General features: G+C 39.1%; 3 protein-coding genes across 4 annotated transcripts in view; 1 reads left to right on the plus strand and 2 right to left on the minus strand.

Moving 5' to 3' along the window:
• LOC118735743 (pickpocket protein 11-like) overlaps window positions 1-8,751 on the plus strand; it is a 13,618-nt gene extending 4,867 nt beyond the window's left edge. Inside the window, exons 5-6 of one of the 2 annotated variants that reach the window (XM_036465686.1) lie at window positions 2,147-2,253; window positions 8,665-8,751. In XM_036465686.1, coding sequence (XP_036321579.1) covers window positions 2,147-2,253; window positions 8,665-8,678 — 121 coding nt within the window. In that variant the 3' untranslated portion in view covers window positions 8,679-8,751. Of the gene's footprint in view, window positions 1-2,146; window positions 2,254-2,699; window positions 2,845-8,664 lie in introns of those variants that run through there. The other variant, XM_036465685.1, reaches the window with a different exon arrangement.
• A 1,428-nt stretch (window positions 8,752-10,179) lies between these two features.
• LOC118735746 (zinc carboxypeptidase A 1-like) lies at window positions 10,180-11,451 on the minus strand. Its single transcript, XM_036465690.1, has one exon. It carries the CDS (start codon window positions 11,449-11,451, stop codon window positions 10,180-10,182), a length of 1,272 nt encoding a protein of 423 aa, XP_036321583.1.
• A 5,303-nt stretch (window positions 11,452-16,754) lies between these two features.
• LOC118735745 (zinc carboxypeptidase A 1-like) lies at window positions 16,755-18,122 on the minus strand. Its single transcript, XM_036465689.1, has one exon. It carries the CDS (start codon window positions 18,120-18,122, stop codon window positions 16,824-16,826), a length of 1,299 nt encoding a protein of 432 aa, XP_036321582.1. The 3' UTR covers window positions 16,755-16,823.
• Between the last annotated feature and the right edge of the window lie 338 nt (window positions 18,123-18,460).

The raw sequence follows: 18,460 nt of genomic DNA on the forward strand, positions 1-18,460 counted from the left end.
CCTAAACGTCACTCACGTTTCAGCCAAAGCAAATACGAACTAAGGCTAAATTAGATGGCAATCCCAGAATTAGGGGACAATTAAGACATTATCTATCCTTTGTGATACCACATTTAAAACGACTCGAGCCGACTATGTAGTTACTGTAATTCGGCTAATTTCAATGCTTCAGAGCTCCTCATGGCTTTTAAGGATCTGCGAGCCAATCTTAGAAGGTAGTGTTGAGGTGATTCCACCTCATCATTTTTCCGGCATCTGCGATACCCGGGATCAGATAAAATGTTTGCAATTACTGCGTGAATACCGATTGGACAGTGACGGTTAAAACCCCAACCAGGAGTGAGAGCTGTCGCTTTGTAAGTGTGAGAAGTGCCCGCGACCGCCCCATGTTCACTTGCACATCAAATTTATGTGTTGATACGTAGGGCAAATTCGGAAGGGCGCTCCGTTGGTGGGTAGTTGAATCAGAGAGAGCAGCTTTTCATAATAATACAATCGACGTTATGGCCCTCCGCACTCTTGAGCAGTAAATCTACCACCCCCATCCTTAATAGTAGCCACTTTTGCCTGAAATACACTGCAGCAATCCTCAAGCCTGAGCTTAGTACTAATGGAAATCTCTCAAGAGGACGCCTCTATCAACCCTGCCACCCACTGTCGATCCATCCGTGAGGAAGTTCACTACTCTCACTCTCCAGAAGTTCTGCCCGACCCAATCCTCCCTGGAGGAAAGTGGGCAATGAAGAAGCTCCGCGCAATCAGGACGAAATCTAAGCCCCCAGAAACCAATAAACAAATTTGACCGAAACACCCCATCTCTTTCCAAAGGCTCCTCTATAGATACACATCATTATAAGGCCAGTGATGCCTTCCTCGCCCTTTCCTCGATATTCTTCCTTCACGACAGCTTACTATCAATGATCAGGCCCAAGTACTAGACCTTGGATGGTAGCTGTAAGCTTTGACCTCCAACAGCGGAAATACCAGCGTCAGGACTTTTATACTATATAGTGAATAAGACCAGTTTCCCGAGGGCACTTCTGGACGTCCAGTTAGTAACCATGTTAAAATACGATTGGGTTAGTTCCTAAAGGGTATCCCAAGTATTTACCTTTAACTATAAGTGCAACATCGTTTACGCAGACAATTACTAGACAGTCGTCTTTCTCCAATTCCTCTAGTAGATCGTTTAACACCAGAGCCAGGATGATAGGATCCCTCCCTGCAAGGTACGCCTATTCACTGTGGGATGCAGGCAAGCGCTGCCCTATACAGCCATGACAGTTCTGTACCAAAGCAAGATTTGAATAAGCCGAATGAGGCTGACTTCTACCCCAAGCTTATCCAAAGACCTAACTCTTTCTTACGGAAGACTCGTACCGCGAAATTTCTTTGAGTGAAGGCTTATTCTATCCACCTCACAATTATCTGCAGGGTGGTTTCTACCGACTTTCCATTACAATAAGCGTGTTGAGCTCTAGATAGACGATCTCGTGGAATCCCGCTTTTTATGTGCAGTTCAACCAGTCCCCCCAACCTTTTCAGTGGAAACGATGAGAGACTTATTGTCCGTATTTTTCCCAAAGTGTATCTCTGGCAGTGCTTGTCTTATAAGTGAGCGAGTTCAGTGTAGACAGAAATGTCTTCCTTACTATGACATGAAAATGCTATCCGCATATCCTTCCGGTTGACCTCTTTGGTGATCTCAAGCCTACCTCGAATCACTCAATATGCAGCCCAAAAAACTGTTATATGTACTGCGAAAAAGAGTTCAGTCCCAACTCTAGCCTGGCTGATAGCACGTGCTATTTGACTAGGCTTCTACAGGTCGTAGAAGTTCTTATAGAATTTCTGCATTAAAAAGTAAATAAAATAAAACAAATTATAAAGCGAAACTTGAATGAACTGATCTCGAATTCGTAATCGGATCCAGAAGATCAGTCTCATTCGTTAGACAAGTTTTTGATGGGATCTTCAAATTCTTTATTACTTCGGAAACACACCTACTTGCCAAAATTCCAAACTTAATCAGATAAGTGACATTTTTAAAACAGCTATTACCTACATATTTAAATTAAAATTAGATTTTTAAGAGCCATTTTCTATTACATTCAGTGAAATCAAAATTTTCTGTGTTTCTCCATAGTAAAACTGTGGAAACGGATGAACAAATTCTGTTACACGTTTTCTTCAGCGATTTGATGGCTAAGCGTTATCGCATGGATATATTCCAGGATTGGTTGTCGTCACTTGGTATGTATGTATTATAATAAAATAGTGTTTGGCCGAGCTTCTCCTCCCTTTCGTGGTGTGCGACCTGATGTTATAACACAAATGGAGGGACCTACAATTTTACGCTGTCTCCGAACGGCAAATTATTTTTATAAGAACATTTTTTTAAAGCAGAAATACACGCGTGGGTTAGAAATTTCCTGCCGAGGAACGGCCGTTGCTAAAATTTTTTTCCTAATTTAAATGTTGCTCGCATCGGGGATCGAACCCAGGTCCAACGGAGTGGTAGCGCGCACCTCTAGCCAAAACGACCCTATATATTTGTATACTCGTAGTATAAATAGGCAATTCGAATTTTTGTTATAATAAAAAAAAGAGAAATCAGCGATTTCTGTTGCCTATTTGAAAGTAATTTGTTAAAAATATTTGAATTGTAATTTGCACAACTTTTATGTCTCTCATTCCAGCTTCTTTTGGCGGACTTTTGGGATTGATAATGGGCTTTAGCATAGTGACTGCTTTCGAATTTCTCTACTTTCTTACATTTCGGCCGATTTTTAACTACTTTAATGATAGCTAAATATTTTACTAAAAAAAAATTTTTGGTCTGGAATTTACTCAAAATTTTTAAAACTATTTATTGTATGTAATATCATTGTTATATGTACATAAATGTTTAGATGTCAAAATAAAATTGTGAATAAATGTGTCATTAAATGTGATATGATTTTACGGTTTTAAAGTGCAATAAAACAAGTAAGAAAGTCTAAGTTCGGGTGGAGCCGAACATTAAATACCCGGCGCAAGTATTAAATATATGTGTTTTCACCTTTCCGAAAGCTACCGCTAGATGGTAAGCCAGAGTGTATAAATTTTGAGTAAATTAGCGTCCTTAAATTTCGAAATATTGCAGTTTCAAGCATTTCTGAAATTTACCGTTATATGAAAAGTGGCCGTAATTTTAGTCCGATTTCAATAATTTTCAACGTTTTGCTTTTATGTGGCAAGCACAATAACCATACCTAGTTTGGTACAAATTGGTATAACGGTTACCGATATACATATACAGTATCGGTCATATCTATAGCACGCCATTTCAAAGTGATATTGTGTGCCACTTATGTTTATTTATTTATTTTTAAGAATTTTCAATTAAAATACAGTTCTTTCTCTAACAAACCCCATATAAACCCAAGTTTAACAAATTATAGAAAACTTCAAAAAAGTGCAACAAATTTTCACCTATGTTTCAAACTTTTTTCTCGGAAGTGTTAGATTTTTTTCGAGTACACAGTTTTTTAGCCCCTGCAATTTTAGTCTGATAATGTGCAAATTTCAAATAGGTACGAAGTACCGTTAATTTTTTAGAATTTAGAAGTTGCACACAATATCACTTTGAAATGGCGTGCTATAGATATGACCGATACTCTATGTGATCACAAGTGGGCGGTGCCACGCCCATTTTCCAAAATGTTACCATAAACGTATTTCTTGGTAGAGAATTGTTGAAACATCAATTTTGAATAAATTAGCTTTAATATTTAATGATTTATCGAAGATTTTGTATTTCTCTAAATAATCGTTATATGGGATGTGGGCGTGGTTATTGTCAGATTTTTTAAATTTTCGGCCATTTCATATGTTATACCAAGGCCAACAACTGTGCCGAGTTTGGAAGAAATTGGTGCAGCGGTTACCAAGTTATACACATGTAACCATAAGTGGGCGTGGCTACGCCCATTTTCCAAAAAATTTATAATATTCTTATTTTTCGTCTGAAAATTATTGTAAATATCAATTTTGAGTGAATTATCTTCAGTAGTTTCTAAAATATCGCAGTTTTCGTATTTCTGGAAATTACCGTTATATGGGAAGTGGGCGTGGTTACAGTCTGATTTCGCCCATTTTCAATACCAACCTACCTTGGATTAACGGAAACCTACATACCAGATTTCGTTGAGATATCTCAATTTTTGCTCGAGTTATCGTGTACACGGACGGATGGACAGACGGACAGACGGACGGACAGACAGACATGGCTTATCGATTTCTCTATTCATTCTGAGCATTTATGTATACATTTGTCTATATCTATCTCGATTCGTTTTGGCTGTTACAAACAAACCGTTATGTGAACAAAATTAATATACCCTTGTGCACAAGTGCGCTCGGGTATAAATATTACACACAGTACTAATCTTAATGGCTTTTACTGGATGGCGTTTTCGTACACAAAAAGTTGCAAGAAACCAGCAAAAAAGAGAGAGAATTGAGAGAACAAAAATGACAGCTGAACTTTTAAGTTTCACTGGATTTTTACTAGTAACTATTTGCTAGTAAGAAAAACAGTTGATGGCATGATGCTTAATGCAATTCACATTACCAAGAGAATTGTTTGTGGTGCTTTTCGAGTTGCAATTGGCAAAATAAACATATTTATACTTTATACATATACATATATACTATTTTTCTTAGAAAATTGCGTCGGAAAATAAAAAATTCCGACCTCATAAAGCTTGCCCCTTCTTGCTGGTATTGCGTTTTCGTACTTTCTTGCATATTTCTCTCATTGAAAGTAAATATTGGCTTAAGGAGTGTTCGCTATGTACAAAATTTGTACAAGTTGGTACCAATTGTTACCAAATCGTGTTCGTTTAGCCAAAAACCCAGTAAAACTTGCAGGAAGAGAGCACAATTTTGAGATTTCATTTGGAGGGGAAGTTCCAAATTCGTGCTGGGAAAATTTTTGCCAGTAAGAATTTGCAAGCAGGATTGTGGCACACGGTTGCATTTTTATCAACATTAATTTGAATCAACAAGTTCGTTAAATTTAAAAATTAACAATCTTGTTGCGATTTACTAATGAAAGAAGTAGGTAAATATTCGTTTAATCAATTAATTTAATTAATTCCAAACATTTGAAAGGTACTCGGCTGAAAAAAGCTGCATTCGTAATCGGAACGCACTCGACACCGCTGTCGATATAGGAAATCCGAAAGTGATTTCCACAAAGAAATTGAAGCGTATGTTGAAGAAAGTCAGAATAAGAAGAAATATACGTATAGGTCCTGTTTTGGTTTCTACCTGAAATAATTTAAAAAAAATGATTATGGTCGAAATGCAACCGTAGACGCCAGCTGGCAGTGAAGCTTGCAAATGTTTGATAATTCCTGTTCGCGGAAAACTTAGCAAGTTTCTCTCTTTGGGAGAGTAAGGTACCTTATTCTCTAAATTTTGTTACTGGCTAATTCTTACTGGCAGTTGCATAGCGAACACTCCTTTACTCTCCGAAATTTGGTTACTGGCAAGTTACTGGATATTTTTTGCTGGAGAATACGAAAACTCAACTTATGTTTATAATTTTTATGTAAACGAATGCCCCAATGTATCAAAATCAATTATTTCCTAGACATATTTACATATGTATGTGAACCCAGCAATTTGTCAATCAATTTGTTAAGGCCAAACTGGCAGCCACTAATTTCTCAGTTAAGTGATTCGACCACTGCGTAAATATGTACATACATACCTACTTAAATATGTATATATGTACATATGCCCATTAAAGAAAACAGAAAAGCATTTATATGAAATGCAATCGCAGGTTCTTAACCAAAGTGGACTATTCATTAAAATAAAATGGCTCGCGCTGTTAAGCACTTACGACAAATATATCGCAAACTACATTGGGAGTTTTTGAAAGAAGGTGGCATACATGGCTTAAAAGTATTCTTATCTCGGTCATCTATACGATACGCTAAGTGAGTATTTTTCAGATATGTTCAAATATAAAATTTAAATGTTTCAATTTAGCAAAATTGGACTATCACTAATGGGGTTTGAAAGTTTGCTACTTAAGTATTTAGATACGCCAACACGAATGTGTAAACATACATATGTACATGTAATCTGACACTGGCATCATATAATTTGACATTTTTTATATTAAACCCTGCAAACCAAAGTTCCCGAAATCTTAACGAAATTTTTACGAGTATCTGATTTCTGTAACGATTTTTTTCCGAATCTTCAAAGAAAATTATATGAAATGGTTGACACGAACTCGTAAAGAAATTTCTGTACGAAAAATAAAGAAAATTCTGAAAAAAGTCTGCAAGAAATTCTTCACATAGCAGCATTATTTTCATTTCTTTACCGATTTTCTTCCGAAATTTCGTAAAAGAATGGAAGTGTGCGTAATTTATTTCATTTTAGAAAATTCTGCAAAAAATCGGATGAGATCTCTCCGAATTCTTTAAAAATTCTTTACGATTCAGAATACTCTGAAAAAATGGTTTGCAGGGAAACTACTCAGAACGTTTCGTCACACGAATGCTCTTTACAGATACTTGAAACATTCAATCTAAACCATAGATTTGAACGCATCCACTTTTCAGGCGTTAACAATTTTGACCGCGCATTTTTTTAATATTTTTTTTCGATCTGGGGTATAAGTAGAAATCATTGGGTGACAAATCGGGACTGTACGGCAGATGATCCAATGAGCTCATCTTTGAGAGCCCTCATTATCGTGGTGGTGAAATGTCTTTTGGAGCATGACAATTGAAGTTCTTGAACGTGTAAAGAATTACACCAATCACCACGACTCTTAATCATGAAAATATGATAAATCATGGAACAAATCGATTAAATTGAAAGAGGTACTTATATATGTACATATTTTGTGCTTTTCTTCAATCAATATGACAAAATGGGTATTCCTTCAAACGAATAAGATCATTCATGCATGGAAATAAGAAAACATTTTTTTTTCATGACGATAATTTTAAAAGCAATCGCATAGCTACTAATTTTGTATGTTCCAATCTCGTTGGTGTGGGGAAGGGTATTAAGCGTATATGGAATCGTTTGAATGTATTTTGTTGGGTTCATGTATTTCGCTCAAAACGCTGACCTCAAATTAATTATCGAAGTAACATTTTTTATGCAAACGATGTGGCCTGTCTTGTCACGGGCCTATCACCGCCGGCTGTTTGCAGAAGAGCGCAGGCAATATTAAATATCGTTGAAACTTGGTGCGATGGAAAGCGGCTCACCGCTAACCCAACCAAAACTAGTGTTGTGCTCTTCACTAGAAAAGCATTGACAGCATTTTGGCAATGTAAACAGTGACAAAACGTTGGGTCTGTCATCAAAGGTAATTAATTCTCTTGATTTATACCTTTATGATTAGACTGATAATCAGCTATGCATCAGTGGTATGATGGAGCATACTCTCTATAGATAGCGTGGGAAATCTGCTTGCTACGCTTCAAAGAACTATCGCCATGTGCGTTCCTCTTGATGCACTGCTGCACTTACCGTCAACTTTGTGTCTTCAGACGTTGGGCAGGCTGAAAGGTCACCTGCAGACTAAAAAGAAACTGACAAGAGACTTCGATTGTCTACTAGGATAGAGAGCGGCTTCTTTGGATGCAGAGAAGTTGATTCTTTTCTTTTCTAGGGTAGAAGTTATGGTTCTATATTTAAAGATGATAGTTATTCAGTGACATTTGGAAGCGTCAATCCCTTTGCTCCAGATTCAATCGTCTATTAGATAGTGCTCCGAGTTAACTAAAGCACCCACCTACATCCAGAAAGCAACCTACAGCCACCTCTTTGTTCTAAATACTGGTATTACGAACCGCAGTCGATTTAACGATGAGCTGTTCGAGATTTACAACGATATAGACATAGTGCAGCGAATTAAAATTCAGCGGCGCCGCTGACTAGGTCATGTCGTTCGAATGGCCAGAAACGCTCCAGCTCTGAAAGTATTCAACGCGGGTCGCGATGCTGCTAACAGAGGAAGAATTAGGCCTCCTCTGCATTGGAAAGACCAGGTGGAGAAGGACTTGGCTTCACTTGGCATTTCCAATCGGCTTCAGTTGGTACAGAAGAGAAATGACTGGCGTACTGTTTTAGACTCGGCCAAACCCGTTCAGGCGGTTGCAGCGACAATAAAGAACAAGAAGAAGTGGTATTATAAGGGGAAGCAGGTGGGCCCGGGGGCTGTGTAAGGCTCGGAGGCAGGTATAACCCCCCTTAGGCTATCCTCAACAAACTGTCCTCTGGACTAATCCAGTCATGTGATCCAAATCTGCGTGTGGATGGTTCGGGGTGTGCCCAGTGGTGAGCAGCCAGGGATAGGCACATCAGTTACCGAATAGAGAAATTCCTTACAGATGTTTGTTGACGATCCTTCAGGTCTTCTTCTTAGCAGACCAATTTCATTAGTATGCATTAACGAAGCACTTGTCCTTGGGCGCGATAACTAGGTGACCTACATAGTTCCTCCTCTAAATAATAATCTAATCTAGTCTGATCTAATCCATTATAATCTCATCTCTCGGGACCAACTGCTGAAGACCTACCAAACCATGAACCCTGTTATCGATAATTATTTCTATGTAGTTCAAATTTTCTTTTCAGACACATTTGGTTAATTTTTCTCGCTGGCATTATTATCATTACTCACATTATAATTATCAACTTAATTTTTCAATATTTGGATCAACCAACTGAGGTGCGATTGTCCACTATGAGAACGCATGTTTCTAGAAGTCCATTTCCAGCTGTCGCTGTTTGTAGTGCTAATAAGATAAGTCGACACAAATTGATGCAATATGCGGAAAAGGTGTAAGTATATCCTGCATTCTTGCAAAAATATTTACTTTGATATTTTGTAGCCAATAAAAGATTAGAATGTTCACTTAATATTTGATTAGTACTTTATATAAACGTTTGATTATTTGATTACCGTAATAAATTAATCGCTGTTACAGTGTTTAAAAGAGCATTAGCATAAGTTGAATTGTCCAAATGCCAATTATGTAGTTTACTTTTCACTAAATAATTATAGCTGTCTTAACAAAGAGAGTACTTTTCAAGGCCTCCCTGATATATTGAGGCAATTTGTAGCCTATAACCATTCTTGGAAAGTCTGCAGTAGGTGTCTAAACTATCAAAAGAAGAAAACGGTGCAGAACTTTTTGAGTTAACATGGTTATATATATACATACATATAGGACAACGGGGATCGAACCTGAGCTTTATGCATGTATGTATATTTAATGTATGGAAAGCTTAAAAAAGCTCGGCGCATTTTATTTGGAGTAACCAAATCTGGTTTCAAACAGTGGTCGGCAACTCAATGCTCTCTAAGCGCATCCTCAGCAGAGAATTTTCTGGAATGAGTTCTATGTTAATAAGCCACTATCGGTCGTTAGACCCTTGTGTATGTAATGTAACTCAGATCGTTGCTCAAATGTAGTCGGATCTATACAACAGCGTTATTGACAATTGGACAGCCCGAAAATTTGCTACCGTGAGGAGCCGTGTTGCATATGGCTCATAAATATAGAAAAGTATTTCATTATTAAATAATTTCTTTCTACGACTATGCACATTAGGGCGGGTAATTTTTCTGTACCATGCGTGTATAGAATAGGAGGATTATACATGTATTTCTAAAGAAACCATGGGTCTTAAACGGATTTGGAGTTTGCCAAATTCTGAAAATAGGTTTCGAAGAAAATATGAAAATTTTCACTGTTCCGCTCTCTGGTGGAAGTTTTAAAACAAAAAAAACGGTGCAGATATGGCTTCCTCATACCAAAATATCCCCTATAACATATTTTTATACAAAATGTAAGCACTTCTTTACGACACTACAGCAAAATACTAAAAAATCTATTTTCGCAATTTGGCAAACTCCAAATCGATTTTAAACCCATGGTTTCTTCGGCAAATTTACTTAGAATTACATGTAGAATCCTTCTGTGCTATACGCGCATAGTCGAACAAATCGCCCATACAAATTGACCCGCCCTAATATACAGACATACATATGTATTGTATTTGTTGGTGCCTTTTTATTTTTTTTTTCAAGTACCTTTTATTTATTTATTTTTTATGCAATTTTATTTAATTTTTATTTTTTTCAACTTAGTCGAAATAGCCTAGCACTTTCACCTCATTCACCATAGCCACCAGGCCGTCCAAAATTTCCTCCGCAGTTGGTCTTATCTGATCGGCTGGCAGTTCCATGCCATTACCGTTGAAACTACCATTCGGGCGCAGTTCAAAGCAAAACGCCATGCGTATACCTGTCTTGGAGTAGGCATAATCGACACTTGAACCAGCGGCCGGGTAAATGGCATCATAAATATTACCGCCAGTATAGACGGTGTCGTAACGTTTACTGATCGCTTTGAGGGTAACATTATGGACTTGTTCGTAGTCTTTGACGTTATCTGGTAATTCTGGCGTATCTCCATTCGGATATAGCAAATATTGCGAAAACGAATGGAATGAAATATACAATTTGACTACACTTTTCAAGGAGTCAACATAGCGAGAAAGCGATTTAACTTCAATTTCCGAATTAGCTGCACTACCGGCAAACGTTTCCGAACACGGATTACTGCTAGCACCCACTGTATTCCACGAAACATTCCAATTACGATTGGGATCGGCACCATAGCAACTGCCGTATGGTTGTCGCGTCTTACGCCACATGCGATTGGTAGTGTGTGTATAGACATAACCATCGGGATTGGCATGCGGGATGATGTACCACTCGTACGTTTCAGCTAGTTCTCTAACTTGCTCATCAGTGGAGGTCAGCAAAGCATCGATGACATATGTGGCCGTTGCAGGCGCAATCCATTCACGTGCATGTATACCGGCTTCTAAAAATATGCCAGGTTTCTGCTTTTTCCCATTGTGAAGTGAAATTTTTACACCCAAAATCGAACGCTTCTCATAGCTTTTGCCACCTTCGATGAGTGTTACATTGCCAGGATAAGACGAGGCCAACGATCGCAACCAACTGTAGTGGAAGTCAAGTGTTTGATAGGCAGACCATTGGTCAGTGGTGGCGCGTGTCGCAATCTGATTATAATCTTTTTCCAACGCTGTTTGTAAATTATTTTCCACCAAATTGTAGTCGATATCATTAACATCCAATACCAGCAGGAAATCAGAGACTTTATGTGGCGGTACCACAACCTTTACGGTTCTATTTATTTTGTGAACACCGTCTAAGAAGAGCAGCGAATCGCTAGTATCTTCCATTTGCTTGAGTAACGCCAACTTTTCGCGATTGGAGGCGTTCACCTCATAGACTCGATAATTATCAAAGCGTACGCGTTCACCATTAGTTAAAGCCAAAGCCGTTAGGCAGAGTATCAAAAATAACCCGATATTCAGTGACATTTGATGTGTCAGTGGCAAAGCGCTTGGGCAAATAAATTTCGCAAGATTTAGTGCCCTACATTTATAAACTTATTAGTGTTGTAATTAAACATGCAGATAAGAACACCTTGGCAGATTGCGAGCTAAATGTGGCAAATGACCATTAGTTATAGATTTGATAAGCCAATTTTATTGCGGTGATAGAGCCTTATGCAGCAAACTAGAATTTTTTTTTTATGTATGTGTGTATGTTAGGGCGGGTCAATTTGTATGGGAGATTTTTATCTCGATTATACGCTTAAATGTTGTATAAAAATGTTAGAAGAGCTTTTTGGTATGAGGAATTCATTTCTGCACTTATCTCTTTCTTAAAACTTCCACCAGAGGGCGCATCAGTGTAAATTTTCACATTTTCTCCAAATTGATTTTAGACACATGGTTTCTCCGGCAAATTTGCTTACAATTACACGTACGTCGTCGTAAAAAATATTTGCCTGCCCTAATGTATGTATATTAGACCGCATCACCTTACATGAAAACAAAATATTTCGCCTTGCACCATTGAGTTTAAAGTATTTTTGCAGGGAATTTGGAAAAAACCTGATCGAACCTGGGGGTTCTCCTTTACAATTTTCGGTGTTACCTTCATTCAGCAATAAATTTGTTCTACTGCAATAATCAAAATACTTCCTTAGCAAAATTTAAATGATTTTTGGCGAGATTTAATATACCGGCATTAAGGTGGTAAGTTAGGGTGTTGGTACTAGATATGCTGAGTAAGTGCTGGAAGGGGGGTACTCGAAGTCAATGAATTTTAGAACAAAAAAATGTTCTCCTCGAGACAGAAACATCGATATATCATACTTTGTATATCATACAAAATATATAAAATATTTTTCGAAATTGCCTTGCAATAAGTAACTTTTAAGCACACAAGTAATTCTTAGGCAAAAAACTCGACCGACTTCAATTCTCATATACAAATTTAGGACCACCCTTGATATACCAACTTCCCGATAAAAAAGAATTATCGAAATCGGTTCACGTGTTCCAAATTTTCCGACGATTTGATAACCTGCTCTTTTTTGAAGTCGGTTAAAAATAACACGGACTTCCATGCTCATATAAAACTCCTAGATTTTTATATGAGCATGGAAGTCAGTTGTATACCGTTGATTTCTTCGTGACACAATGATCGGAGCTAAAACACCCTTGAGGTACCACCTTTCTGAGAAAAAATAAAATAATCGAGAACTGTTTACGTGGTGCAAAGTATCATAAAAAAAAGAAATTTTCGATGAATTGATATGATAACCTTCCTACTTTTTTTAAAGTCAGTTAAAAATACTTTAGACTCAGGAGTGTACGGCGATCTTTTCTTTCTGGTATGGTCTAATGTACATATCTATACATATGTAGTGGTGTAGGGAACCATTTTGATCAGGTCAATGTGTAGCAAAAAAAAAATTAAAAAAAAAATATATATATATCATAATTCTTCATTGATTATCCCCTAGGAACTATGGGCAACGGCTATCCAAGATTTCAATCGTTTACTAAGAAGTTTAAGTTAGTTCACAAAGACTGTCATTTTCAAGATTTCACTTGAAGGCTGTCTAGAGTCATGGAGATTCCTAGACGATTTTTTTTTTTGTGATTTTAACCAGCCCCTCCAATGAAACTATGTCTAAACAGTCTAGATCCTTTTAGAAATATTTCCTCAGAAATCTACGGAGTGCGTGACATTCGCAAAGAAAGGGGTTTCCTCATCTGTATAGCTTCTATAGAAATCCATATGCTGGACTCCCAGCCTGGCAGCCTCATGATCAGGCCACGATAAAATCATGATGATGGATCCGTATGTGCGGCTTAAACAACCTCAGTAAGCTGTGTTTTCTTCGTTCGTCGAGCGATAGCCAGAGTAAACGCAAAGCTCTTGTGAGAGCTAGTACTACCTTAGGCCCTCTCACAGTCATCTGCTTTTCATTTCCCAGAACAAAGCTCTGCAAGTTAGCAGTTGCCGACTTAAGGACTTGATAGCTGCCTGAATATGAAGCACGAAGGCAAGTTTTTATTAGCAATACATAATATACTCAACAACTTTTCCGCCAAGTAAATTGAATGCATCTCATCTTAAAGTCCTAGTAGACGTCTATGAAGTTTGGAAAGTTAGTGTTTTACTCACAGTTACTTCTGTTGGGAAAGGTAACTTTGAAATTGTGTGTAAAGTCGTTCTGCATAATTTATTACTGACGACTAGTGTGTTTCGACTATATGAAGGCGGATGGAAAGAATAGTTCACGTGACACGTGGTAAAGATGGGCTTATTGCCATGCCCTCCACCGAATTCGACGAAATTTCGTTAGTACTCTCTCTTTTATTAAAATAACCTATATAATTAAATATAAAATATGGAGGTAATGGGGAACTATAACGTCTACAAATCCCAAAACTATCATCATTAAATATGATGGAATTTGGCCATTTTTTGTTTCCTGCTTTCTACTCTCAGTACAACAAAGGTCATACTTAAAATTTGAATAGGAGTAAATATTCTTAATTCCCCAAATTTCTGGGGTGATTTTATTATTATTCGAAGAATTATTTTCGCGAAATTAAGCAATAGGAAGAAGAAAATCGAAAATTATATATAGTATATGTGCAAAGTCGCGCGAAAAGATCCAATTCTATGCTCGTAGTAAATGATGTCAAATTTTTGTATTTATGACTTTTACTATTCCCTCTCTAGGCCCAACCGGATTTTTAGGACTTCTTTCCACCTGCCTCCATATAGTCGAAACTAAGGTGGTAGTCATGCCATATCCGCAACCATCTGCGAGTGAATGTCGCAAAAGTGTTCTGCCATGCGACCTTTGCAAGTTGTACAAATGAGTGTTGATTTCAACCGACTTGCCCAACCATCGTACGTGATAATAATTCTTACAGCTGCTTTCCTCGGAAATTTTTCCGCATTATGTAGCTTAATATTTTGGTATTTTAAAATTTAAATTCCAGTATTTTTTCATGCTTTTAAGAGCGTATTTCAATACATTTCTGACCAGGATAAGCAGAGCATTCGAATACATATTCTGCAACCTAAATGCCTTACAGAGTGGTGTGGGGCTTAAACGCTTTTATCATGCGTTTCCCTGCCAGTGGAAAAGAGACCCCGCCTCTAATCATTGGTTTTCGGTGATTTCCTCCCCATTCTCATCCTCTTCTACAATCTTATACAGCCGACTCGTTCTGGTGAACAATTCGTTCGCCGGCGCAATCGCCGTGATGAAAAGCACAGTTCGCCGATGGATCGCAAAAACGATACACTAAAAGTGAAAGTACATAACGTGCATTGCGTCGCCGTCACCGTTGAAACGATCGAAATGTGGACCACATCGACATCGAATCGAATTCGATTCGATGAGAAAAAGCACGTCGGAACGACGTTGCGGTTTACTCAAACGACTTCACCAGATCGACGTGGTAACGACATCGATTCGAACTCATCCACGCTCTGTGGCAAATTGGATAGACTGCTAGCCATAGTGAGCCGACAACACCGAGTACTACACTTCGCTTCCGGCGTGTGCGGTCGCTCGTTTAAATAATTTAACGCTGACACAAATTCCACCACTCTTCGCAGATATGTCGGGCTTCTTACTTGACCTTTTAAAAGTTTTAGATGACTACAAAGGTTGTAAAGGGATTGTCGCCGCACACATACATATGTACATATGTACTTAGGTGCCGTACTTATTTTACAGCACTGCAAGCCTTTAGATGAATGAAAATATATGCTTCAGGAGGGGTGATCACGGCTTTTCCAGACCCCCAGCTCCTCTTGCAGCTGTCCAGCTTTGATCGAACGCTTGTCGAGCCGCCACCCATTTCAGCCCCAACGTTGGCAGTGTGCGAACGAAGTAAAATACCGTTTCTGAGTCCAATTAATCATCGGTGAAAAGGAGAGTAGCGCTGTCAGAATACCGAAGGAAGTGGCAACGTAACGTTGAGAGACGCCACGATGAAGGTAGCCACTAAGAAGGAGTGCATATAGCGACCCTCACCAAAGTATGCACCGCTACCGAAAGTTACCAAACGATTCAGTAACGGTCACAAGCAGACTCAACATCACCCAAAACTACCGGACAACCTTTCATCTGTCGCCACCAGTACTCTCAGCATTGCAAATAGTCACGTGCATTCACCGATCGCCTCCAGCGCTCTCACCATTTCCGCCGAAAGCAACCTATACTGGCAACACTTAGCGTCGCCGGGGAGAGTCACCAATTGTCTACCGGCACCAATACCAGTTGGGGCGCCGTAGCTGAATGCCGCCGCAAGTTTCGCCATGGCAGGCGTTCACTGCTTCTCTTCATGGCCAATATCATTTTGGTCGTCTTCTCTATCTTTTGGTAAGCTAAACTGTTGGCACGCTATGTGAGGGAAGTCGACTCTGGGTCGACAGAGAACTACCCCAGCCTAATAATAATTTTTTGACGTCTCCGAGCCGCAATCAGATTTTCTGATAAGCTTTTCATGGCAACAATGCACTCGGAGGGTGGCCAATGCCTGCCGACGGGCGAATGCTGACAGAAAAAATTTTACCGGTCCTGGTAGCACGCACCCATAACCACTCTGCCACAGCGGCTGGCTAAAGTCTACTGGTAATTTTACAAGTGGATTCCAATCGGCATCTTTCACGGGATAATTTTCTTTCGGAACTCGTGGAAAAGTTTACATGTTTGAAGAGGGATACTTTATTGCCTTACAGGATTAGGAAGCCAAACAATGTGTACGAGAGATATCTGAACCATCTCGTTAAGAGATCGGCGATGTTGACTATGACCGTGGGCTTTAGTTTAGGACAAAAATGTTGTAACATCTCTGTTTATTTTTTGACTTTTTGAGACCTCTGACCTTTACCCGCTGTTTCTGAAACACTTATGAGGAAATGTAAGTTGAATGATTTAGGTCAGAAAGATTACACAGGTTTACAAAAAAAAAGTTTATGCATATTTAACCAAACCTATATATCCCTATGTTATTCGACTCGCTGAATGCGAATCCGAGATACGTTAGCCTCTATCAAATCAGGTTCGTGATCATTTGGTTCATTTGATTATTTTCACAAAAAAATTCTTTGGTTGAATTTTGATTCCAATAAGTTAATGAACATCACAAGAATTTAATAAAAAAAAATTTACTTTTATTTAAGTGCGTAAAATTATGGCCTGTTTTCACAGTGTAGATTTCTCTCAAAAGCTGAAGCTAACTTTAATTTTTGTATGTACTCAAAACCAGTAGTTAACAGTCGAATGTGAGTTGGCTCTCCACTGTAAAGCGAGCCCCAAGATTGTACGCCATTAATAGTAACAAATTAAAATTTAATCATAGCCTTATAAGTTAGCTAAAGCACCTGACTCCTTGATCATCGCCAACATGGAATCCATTATTTCCTCCCCTGTGGGTACAATTTGATCGGCTGGCAAGCGAAATCCAGTCCACAAAGAGGAACCTGAAGGACGTAGCTCAAAACAGTAGGAGTAAGGCACCTCCATCGTGCCATAAGCCCAATCCAAACTAGCACCTGCAGCTGGATATATGGCATCATAAACATTACCGCCCGTATACCGTGTGCCGTAACGCTTCGAAACAGCAGCGACTGTAACATCAAATACGCGCTTCAAGTCCTTGTAATTGGGCGGCAACTCACCAGTATGTCCATAGGGGAAGAGCAGAAGTTGTGAGTAGGAATGGAATGACAAATACAAAAATAATTTCCCCTTCAGTTTGCTTATGTATTCGGCGAGCGTACGTGTTTCAATCTCTGAGAATGCCTTCGGCCCAGCATAGGTATCCGAACAAGGATTATTACTCGAACCCACCTCATTCCAATGAAAGTCCCAATTACGATTGGGATCGGCGCCAAAGCAATTACCGTATGGCGTACGCGTTTTACGCCACAAACGATTGTTTGTGTGCGTATACACATAACCGTCGGGATTACTATGAGGCACCACATACCACTCAAAGCTCTCGGCTGTTCTTCGCACATCCGCATTGGTGCTCGTAAGCAATTGATTGATAATATAAGTTGTAGTAGCGGGACTAATCCATTCACGCGCATGCATGCCGCCCTCGATAAAGATGCCACGACGCTTTGTGGCACCATCATCACTGCTTCCGCTGCCGCTGCCGTAAGCGATCTTGACGCCCAATATTTCACGTCCCTCATACGATTTGCCCGCTACGAATACGCTTACTTGATCAGGATACTTTTCAGCCAACGCTCGCAGCCAAGCATACGTGTCTTCCAATTCGTGATACTCAGCCCAAGTGTATTCACCACCACGGCGATTCGGATCTGCCACAAGCTCTTCAAAATCTAAGCTCTTCTGCGCGTTCTCATCCACTAATCTATGGGGGATTTGATTGTGCTGTAGTACAGACAAAAAATCAGCAACGCGATGTGGCGCAACGAGTACATTAATTTTGGCGTCCAAATAGTGTACTGCATTCAGAAAGAGTAAGGAGTCACCAGAGCCTTCCAACGCTTGAATGGCAACTAACTGTGCTGTCGTTTGCGGTTGTAGCTCAAAGACATGATAGTTGTCGTACCGAACGCGTTCTGCGGTCGCGCAATTGATAGTGGCTACTAAGCCGAGTAGAGCGATTAGAACCAGTTGTTGCCACATGTTGTGGGTGCCGAAAGTAAATGAAGATTGTGGCCTATGGTGAGTGCTATTTTATAGGTGCACGTAAGAGCGCCACAGGGCGCATGTATGGTGTGATAATTACCACAAGGCTAGAAAGTTGCTGGTTGCACGAAGCAATGAGCAGAGTGCGACAGTGCATACATACATACATGGATTATGAAGCAGATACATAAATACAAATGGTTGTAGTTATGCATATCTAGCGAACACCTACAGGTCTTAATAGAGATTAGACATAAGTTTCTATGTAAAAACTTATATATTGACGTTCGTTAGAAAAAATACTCGCATTAGGGGTGTTCTAGCGAGAAGAAAAC

This window comes from Rhagoletis pomonella, unplaced genomic scaffold (genome assembly GCF_013731165.1).
Source record: "Rhagoletis pomonella isolate Grant_MI unplaced genomic scaffold, Rhpom_1.0 Rhpom_scaffold_00003, whole genome shotgun sequence".
In the NCBI taxonomy this organism is placed as follows: Eukaryota; Metazoa; Arthropoda; class Insecta; order Diptera; family Tephritidae; genus Rhagoletis; species Rhagoletis pomonella.

Coding starts and splice junctions, on each gene's coding strand:
- LOC118735746 (XM_036465690.1), bottom strand. CDS start 11,451: ATGTCACTGAATATCGGGTTATTTTTGATACTCTGCCTAACGGCTTTG.
- LOC118735745 (XM_036465689.1), bottom strand. CDS start 18,122: ATGTGGCAACAACTGGTTCTAATCGCTCTACTCGGCTTAGTAGCCACT.